Genomic DNA, 9,354 nt, shown 5'->3' with positions numbered 1-9,354 from the left:
CAAGAGAGTTAAGAAAAGAGGGAGCATGAGCAATGTGGTCCAGAGCTCTTAAAGAAGTGAGTAACTGTTATTAATGTATGCACACAGTAATTATAATAAATATATTTTTGTTACTATTACACTACTACAGAACTTATGGATTTACTTTAGTCTTTGACCATATGTGTTTACTATTCTTTATAATATACTCATGATTGCTTCAATACCTTCGATGTAGTTTGACTAAAAGGTCCAAACTGTAGGATTGACTCCAAAGTGACGACAGTCCGGTTTAAATGTTATCAAACAAAAAATGACAGGTGTAACAAATATTTTAATCACAGCACTTTGGAAGTATTAAAAAGGTCCTGTAGCAGTCAGTGCTATACAAATGACATATCTTTGACCAAAATTTTTTTATGTATTGAAAATGAATCGCTCTAGAAACATAGTATGAATACTGGTGTCTACTAGGCTGTAAAGGCAACAATGCTCTATTTGCCAATTATTACATTTCTGTAGCCTTTGACATGAGACAACTTGCTGCTGTTGAAGTCGACCACCAGCTTTCTGAGTCCAGAATGAGAGGGAGTGAAGTAAATTTTCACCTTGGCATCTTCCCCTGGTCCCACTGAGGAGTTCAGCCTGTAAAGTAAATATTTAAACATGACTTCAATGACAATCTGTAAAAGCATAAATATTAGAAGATCAATTTCCACTGGCAGAGACAGTTACGACTATTTATGGTGATAATGCAGAGGGAGGCAGAGGTTAGAAAAAAGATAACAGTTTGTTTTATACACATCAGAGCTTTAGCCAAACAATAAAAATGTTGAAATAACAGAAACTCAAAGCTGCATTTCCAGATGATACGTAAATCATTGGCTACTTCTTATTTCAGCCCATGAGTGGCTCTCAGTGTGAGAGGAGAAGAATAACAAACTAAGCTGGTTAACAAGCCAGTCGTACGTCTCAGAGATGACACATCCCCCAGTGAGGTTGGCCCCCTCGATGGTGAAGCAGCAGTTGTCCAGCTGCACTGGCAGTGTGTTTTGGAGAGTGATCTCTGCAGCCAGTTTCCGATTCACCTTCGGTTCACCCAGGATCTGCAGAGCACAGTTAGTATGATTACGATGGGTAGTAGAACCTCAACATTTCAGCTCATTGCCACATTTTGCCCTTATTGTGGTTTTAGTAATTAACTAGTCTTGTTTTGACATCATTTAAAAAATTGAAAGTGCATCATACTCACTCTGACTTTGATTTCAGGATTCTCCAGCACAATGTTTCTCACTGCCAGTGTTGACTCTTTGGTAGTGTAGTCCAACAGCAGAGCTCCCAGACGGATTAAGTTGTCCTCAGTGAGTAAGGCACCATACTTAGAGTAGTTCAACCTCAGTGCGACTCGTCTCTCTAGAAGAACACACACAGTACATTTAATTCACATCGAAAAGCCAAGTGTACAAAGTGTTCAGACATAAACACAACACGGTGACTTGGCTGACCTCCTCCTGGTGGCAGCTCAACATTGAGAAGATCTTTAAAGCCGCAGTTCCCTCCTGTAACTCCGCTGTAGGACACGGCGCAGGATCCAAACAGCAGGCGGCACTTCTTCTCGCTTTGCGTGTTGTTAGTAACCACAGCAAACACGTCAAAGTCGCAGCCCTTACTCATGTCTGATGTCACCTTAATGGTGACGTGCAGGCCTGGATTCTGCTGCTGGTGGAGCAGCTTGTTTTGATGGTTTGCCTTCTTGAAAGCCTCACGTTCCTCATCTGAGCCTGTTGATATGGATGCAACCAAATCGCACACTGAATAACAGACCTCTCAAATGAATGTTTTGTCATTTAGTATTGTTAAGATAACAAATCGTGAGTGTGGGTATGAGTCAAAGAGCAAAAAACATGACCTCCCAGTACCAGAGACAGTTAAGATTTGACTTTATGTAGTTTGTCTACGTGTACAGTTTGCTCTCTACCTTCAGGGTACTTGTAGAGATGAGTGATGTCCTCTCTAGCGTCACTGCCCACGCTCTTGGTGCTGATCTTCTGACCTACCACTGCAGTGCTATAGACTTGCGAAGTGCTGCCGTCTTTATTCTTCCTGAAGGTGACGACATCAGCATTGACCTCAGAGAAGACAAACAGGGCGTCATACTTGAACATGAGATCGCCCTCCTTGATGGCCCTGACTGGGATGGGGCCGCAGCAGTAAACGCCTGAGGGAAAACGCCAAAACAAAGAAGATAGATTCACATTGGTGAGGATTTCCATAGAACAAAAACTGTGTGGTGTGTTGAGTGGTGCAGAGTGATTGTTACCTTCACTTTTCTCCTGTGGTGTAGGGTCACTGGCCTGCCAGCCATTAAATTCAGATTTAAGGTCAGGCCTGGTCATCCAGCTCTCCAACCAGCAGTGATAATTCCTTTTTGATATAATACACACCATCAGCTTGGGCCCTAAACTTGATTCACCTTCTGTTTTGGCACTTTAATAATAACAATACTGATGTCATTTGGTAAAGTGAACTGAATCCCTTCAGTTAAGTCAGGAGTAAACTTATGCTGTGTACATCTTTACTCTCAGGATTAGTTGTCAATATTTAAATCAGAGACGTTCCAATGTTAAAGCGAGTGCAGTGTTCTTGTAATAAATAAAGTCATAAATTGCTTGTTTGAGACATTATCATCATCAAGGCCCCTAAAATTTCAACAAAAATGTCATACAAGAATGAAAATAATGTTCTTTTAGGTTTGCTGTCAGAAATTTAGAAAATAAAAACATAGTCATCACAGTAGAAATACGTGTTTATATCCATGTGTATATACATTTTGTCTTCAGTTTATGTAATTTTTACTACATTTGAATTACATACTACCTAATTCTGCCTCCTACTATAGCATCACATTTATAAAACATATGGGTTTTTACCAGATCATGTCTCTGGATTGAATGGGCTCTCCGTTTTCATTAATGTAACGCTCAATCACCAGGTTGCCGTTGGTGTCGTGGGCTGAGAAATAGTTGGTGACGACTCTGCAGGGGATGCCGAGGGCTCTGGAAACTAACAGAGGTGATATAAAACAACTTGCATGTATATTGTGGTACTCGAATGAAGAGCAACATCGATATCATAGCTGTGCTTGTGTGAGTTCACACATGTGGTGCTGTGTTGTGTCTGTTAGAGGCAAAGCAAGCGTGTTTTCCAGCGATAGGCTACCGAGCCCCGCTCCAGTCCTATCTTACTTGAGCAGGCCACTGCAGCGAACACCCAGCACTGTCCGTAACGAACAGGCTGACAGGCTTGTGAGTCCCAGTTGCGCAGAATCTCCACACTGCCTCTCCAGAACATGGGGCTCACTCCTCCTTCATAGTCATCCGTCCATCTTCCCAGTAACACTCCCTTGTCATCATTGCAGTTGACCTAAGATATTTTAAATGCCATGTTTAAAGTTATGCCATCATCACTCATTTGCATGTGATGATATAAACAGAAGAACGTCTTTCTCAAGAGACAAATACACCGAATGATCAGAAACGAACATGACTTACCATGGCACTAAGCACTCTGGACACATAGATAGGATTTCTTCTCCCGGAGTAGTCTTTGCCAGGATTTCTCAGACATTTAGGATTCATATCCAGAATCCTCAGACAGATATCAAGGATTCCACTCTCAAACTGTACAAAAGACAACACGTGTAATACTTTATGCATTAGGCATTTGTTGTTATTAGGTGGAAAAAGTGAGATCCAAGCTTTTTGTTCTTTAAAAAAAACAAACAACAACAACACACAGCAAATGTGTTCTTCTCCTGATGTCAAACCAGTCTCTGTCTGTAAATGTGCGCAGGTTTGAATTTATGGAACATCATAAATCACCTGATAAGTGGATATTTTGCCTTTATCAGAACAAGCGCAATCCAGACTCCTTTACCACAATGTTGACTTGCCTTGGTGTGTCTAATGAAGTGAGACTGATGGATCATAACACGAATGTTGGTGTTGGTACCTGGCCAAAGTTCCAGGGAGTAGCTATGGGATGTTTGGAGCTGCCCCGAAAGATGATTCCATCCTGAGACAAGACATACTCTTCCAAACTCTTCTCGTTATCCATGTACACTGCGTCATCTGTTGCCAAGAGACATCACAAATAATAACATGACATGTACAAATACTAGTGGAACGTGACTGATGTAGCACACTTTATTATTTAGAAACTAAAAAAAAAAACAGACAGCACTATACCTGGTTAATAATGGAATATATCATTTGCATTAGATAAAAGCACTCTCATATTTATCTATATGAAGCGACAGCCAGATGGAACAGCCTGGTAGTTACACTTCAGGAAATGATTGCTCATCGTGAAGAAGAGGGCTGTGTCTGAAATATTACTTCCTCACCACTTCCCAACACCATTTTGGACGCGCCCTACACAGTGGATGTACTCAAACACTCGCTTAAAAATCAGACATTCAAATTCAGTGGTAATATACAGATAAACGACTGATGATGGGATTAGTTTTATATTTCCCTACTAACTAATAATAACACCTTTTCACCGCTCCTCCTGTAAAGATCACGTCATAAGCTCATTCGAGCCTGAAATATTTATGTGTATATATGTTATTGCCTAACACTGTACTAACATTACACAACATAACATTACAAAATCCACTGCAAACCAGTTTGACATATGGTCTGTTTACACACCTGGGCACCAGGGATTATAGAGCAGGATAAACTCGATCTGCCCTGAAGCCCCCAGGGTCAGAGTGTAGCGGCCTATAGGTGCATCAGGAGCAGCACAGATGGACAGGGTCAGCGTGTCCCCAGGGGGACCGGTGACGGCGGCGCTCCAGCGGGATGTATCGATGTCGGCAGACAGACCAAAGGAGGCCCTCGTGCCATACTGCTCTGATGGTTGAGGACCTGCGTGCAACAGTAGATTTGGTTAAAGCCCTGACAGGGACTAAATGTGGCTGGAAGCCAAGAGAATTTAGAGAAATATTTGTGTCTTGGGAATAAAAAAAGTCACAGGGTAAATGTCCACTATGTTCCCAAAGCTCGCCTAAATTTAGTCCAAATATGTGAGGAATTGCTTCTCATGCACGAACAGCATGATGGTGCACCTACAGCTATTATGTAAAAAGCTGGTGAATTTTGGTCGGTTACATAAATCTGTAAATCATTTGCACTCACTGGAGTTCAAAGACTAAACTCCTTGACATCTTCCATTCAATACAGTCAAACACATTGTCCTTGATAAGAAGGGTCCTACTCCAATCCATTAAAATAAACTTGACTTGCATAGCTTGATCATGTTATCTACGATTGCACGCATGAAACATTGCTTTCCTCTTGGCAGGCCGTATTTCCTGTTTGAACATTTAGACCTGTTGGCAAGCAGCAGCTCCCTTATCTGTCTGTACTCAGAGGTTTATTCAAATATTAAGTGAGAAGAATAGACACATGGTTTTCATTGTTTTTTTCTAAATGAATACATTTAAGCACGAGATCAGCTTTCAACAAAAAGAGCTAATTCCATGAACACCCGCTGAACAGTGAGGCAGAGGTTGGGGTGGACAATGGAAACAACCCACCGTCTTATTGTACTGTAAGCATCCTCAATGTGAAGGCCACTGGAAGTATCACATTCTACTGATCGAGGGAAAAAGACTTCCCTTTCCTTTGCTTATAGATCACTGCTCCTTTTGCTTTTAAGCTTTGAAATCCCAGTAGGTAGCAGAGGAAATAATGTCAGCAGAAACACACAGTTCCAGTACAACGGGTTCAATGTGCCACAGACTTTCTGAATGAGAGGACAAACTGTAAGTACAGTCCTGTTTATAACAGCAACACTGTGTCCTGTTGAGTCTAAATAGTTTGGGTGCAAATGACCATTGCACAGAAATACATTATGTGAAAGTATCTGTCTTTTGTTTGAACACTTTTCTATTGTTAAAGTAAGTAGGTATAAAGAGAATAGCACCTGTTTCTGCAACTAGGTCAAGAGAACCGACTCCTGGTTGGTAGTTTCCAGAGCGAAGGTACAGGCTGATTGTGAACACTTGGCCTCTCCGCACGATAAGACGATCGACACCGTTGAGATCAGTGCGATGATCGGTGTTGTTGAACTCACACTCCAGGTCCCAGCGATCAATGTCTAGAGCTTTAAATAAAGGACATTTCAAAAATATTTAAAAAGAAAAACACAAAAGGACATAAAACAAAAGGGTGATGTAAGGTGGGTTCAAACTGAGCAGTACAGATATACATCAAGTTTTACTATGAGTTTGAATGAAAGAGGTCAACACCAACAAATCTTCGTCCCTGTGAAGAGAGTGAGAGCTTGTCTGTGTTGACCTCAGGCACATTCTTACTAACTAATTATCCTGTTAGAAGGAAAAGTTAGGATCTTCTTTAGGCCCCCATGGTCCTCCTCCTGCTGCCTAACCATTGGCTGAGCTGTCCCACCACATGTCAGGAGGTTAACCCCCCACCCCCATATATTTTGACTCGGTGTTAAGAAAAGCTCTGGAAACAAGTATGAGGTGGTTGTGTCCAGACTTGAGCAAACAAAGACTAAGCTGCATACATATCCTGCTGTTTTACACTGAGTTCTGCTGCCCCACCTTCCATCAGCTGCCACTGGACAGCATTTTCAAACATAAGCTGGACGATTAAAAATCTTCATGGAGTTTATCATCCTCGGTGCTTCGCAGAGCTGTGATGTTTCACGTGTCAGTGTATCTGAATGGGCTGAATACCTTACAGATAGCAACGCCACCTATTTTGGGACAGCTGGGGATTGTAGTGTGAGGATTACAAAGGATTTGCTGTTGAGCTACTCTTCAGCTATTTAACTCACATTTGATCTGTGCACATATAAAATAAATAAGAGCACTAAATTGGAGCACAGGTGCTATGTAACTACAGAGGAACCATCTGAAGAAAGAAATATCTCCGCTAGCTCCAAGAAAGTCACATTTCTTTTGAAGAAAAATAAAAAGGGTTTCACTTTAATTGCACCTCGAGGCAACAGAGTCCAATATAACAGACCCTCAGATATTTATCTCATGTGAAAACAATTACGCAGATTAACAACATATGAAAGCCTCCGACCTAAAAGATTCAGAAACAACAGACTAATGGTGTAACAGGCAAGCAGCCTCGTTATACCTCCTTTCTGTAGTGATCTGGGGGCCTTACTATGGGGTTACGCAACTAAAAAATCACTTTTTATTTCCTGCCAGAACCGCATTGCAGCATTACGTGTTGTTTAAGTTGAATTAGTAGTACACCAGATGGTATGTATGTGTAGTATGAGGCCAAACTGACTTCCTTTAGCAGGCTTACAGTTTATTCTATGGGGTCACATACAGTAACTTGTAGCAGTGCAGTGCTTTAAAAGTAAATGAACAGAGATTGCTCTGTCCTGACACACCTTCTCTAACCTTTACATAGTGTGCACGCCCGTGCTTTGCTCACTGTCCTCCCACTCCTGCAACACTCAGACTAGCTCATTTACAAATTTCAGCTGGTGTCCACTGGGCAGTGTTTTAGTACTGCAAACACACATTTGAATTCTGGAAAAATACAAACACAAATGTCCATCAAAAGAACTTTTCAGCCTGGCAGGTAACACCCACGGTGACTTCAGAGCTCTGTCAGAGGTGCTTTAAATTTCAACTGAAGGCTCTTCATGCTTTCACAGATGAAGAATGAGACGTTGATCTCTCAATGTGCTTTTTAATCTCTGTGAATTGTGAAGGGGTAAAGAGTGGAAAACAATGCCACACATTTGGCCTCCACATAGCTCGATAACAACTTAAACCTGTAGGATTGACTGTGGGCTTGTTTGTAAAAGGTTTGAATGACTTCACAGGGGCTTAAGGTTAACTACTTGTAGGGTAGTCTGTGTGCCCATAAAGATAGCAGCAGTTAAGTGGTGGAGGTTACAGCTGCTCTCGGCTGCTATTATAAGTGTGTAAACCCCCAGGGCAACAATCATCTGCTCCAATGTGAGGGGGGGGGGATTTTTGAGATGCGTCCTTCTGATCTCTGATGGATGTCTCTCCGAGTCGAGCAGCACAGGGTGATGAAATGTCTGTGACAACTTCACATGTCTCTCATTTGATGCCCTCGGACGTGCTGCGTGGGCTGCTTTCTTACTGGCAGCAGCACGGTGAAGTTAAAGATGGTCTACGCTGAACTTTTTCTCACAAATGCTTTCATGTTAAATGTGAACACGCTGAGGGGTGAGTGAGACTAAAAATGGCAATTCCACAAATATCCATGTTTAGAAATAGTGGGAAGAAAAAGCCAAACTTCATACTGAACATCTGCATTTGTGTATGTCAAACTATTAAGTTAGTATGAACTACTATCCCTGCCTACTAAATAGCAGACAGCTTGTTATATGAAAGCACAGGTAGCAGATCTGTTGAAATAGAGCAGGATGCCGTGTGTCACTCACCTTGAGCCATAGTCACAGCTGTAGTCTGACTGAGGAGTGAATGTGCAGCTCTCACAGGAACCGTGCGTCTCGGTCCTCTCTCTCACCTCGGTCTTATTTATTCTAGTGTGGTGGGCGTGACGAGACCCTCCCCTCCACAGAAACACACACACACACACACACACAAAAACAAACAAGCACATGTAACCCGTGGGTCGTGTACCCGCACGCACCGCAGCGCCTCCGGTAATTCACTGCACGTCAGATCCAATGAATACAGCTGTTCTCTGCGAGTCTCTGCGTCCTGACCCGACGTGAGGAAACACGATTGCAAAAGTTCTGCGTGATGACACAAGGTCAACACCGCATGATGTCAACACGGGGGAGCTTGGAAAGCGTGTGTGACGTGCTACAGGAAGCAGAAGGAACGACTTGTCAAACAGAGGTCACTATTTAAAATGTAGAAAGGTTTGACCGCAGGGATCTTCTGCATCTTCTCAAACCTCCCTGAAACTACAACAGACCAGTTTTACCTTCACTGCAGGTCAGCTGACATTTGACCACCATTATTAAGCTGCCCTGTGGTTTCCACTGTCTCCTGCTAATACTTTATCATGTGTAAATGGCCTCTGAGTCTCACAGGTATGTGTGGCAGGTTAAAAACTCAGCTCCCTGTTGTGAAAGTGTGGATCCATCACAGCAACAGAGACCAGAGACTTACACCACTCTTACACTACTCTCAGTAATGTTCTCATATTTCCATTCATCACGAAAACAACACGACAAACATTAATAAAAGCACCGCATCAGTTTGCAGAGACTAGGGTCGTACAGGGTGTCTAATGTTAAAAGTTAATATGTCCTAAATGTAAAAAGTTATCTTAATAGTTTTAAGTTGTATTCATTATAAATAAC

At 42.1% G+C, this 9,354-nt stretch overlaps 1 protein-coding gene across 1 annotated transcript; it reads right to left on the bottom strand.

Moving 5' to 3' along the window:
* Nucleotides 1-293: 293 nt before the first annotated feature.
* Nucleotides 294-8,678, bottom strand: tgm2b (transglutaminase 2b). Its single transcript, XM_026349447.1, has 13 exons — nt 8,461-8,678; nt 5,974-6,153; nt 4,695-4,913; nt 3,991-4,109; nt 3,531-3,659; nt 3,225-3,402; nt 2,910-3,042; nt 2,300-2,403; nt 1,958-2,197; nt 1,485-1,760; nt 1,232-1,392; nt 949-1,085; nt 294-624 (listed from the first exon to the last, which is right to left on the bottom strand). Exons 1-13 carry the CDS (start codon nt 8,468-8,470, stop codon nt 474-476), a joined length of 2,037 nt encoding a protein of 678 aa, XP_026205232.1. The 5' UTR covers nt 8,471-8,678; the 3' UTR covers nt 294-473.
* Nucleotides 8,679-9,354: the final 676 nt, after the last annotated feature.

This window comes from Anabas testudineus, chromosome 5, assembly GCF_900324465.2.
Source record: "Anabas testudineus chromosome 5, fAnaTes1.2, whole genome shotgun sequence".
Lineage (NCBI taxonomy): Eukaryota > Metazoa > Chordata > Actinopteri > Anabantiformes > Anabantidae > Anabas > Anabas testudineus.
Note: the sequence above shows the minus strand (reverse complement) of the source record. Positions and strands in the feature narration are given on the sequence as shown.

Excerpts from the sequence above, each read along its gene's own strand:
- tgm2b (XM_026349447.1), bottom strand. Across the intron at positions 3,660-3,990 it reads CTCCCTGGAACTTTGGCCAG|TTTGAGAGTGGAATCCTTGA; the intron begins GTACCAACACCA and ends TCTTTTGTACAG. Across the intron at positions 3,403-3,530 it reads CCAGAGTGCTTAGTGCCATG|GTCAACTGCAATGATGACAA; the intron begins GTAAGTCATGTT and ends AAAATATCTTAG.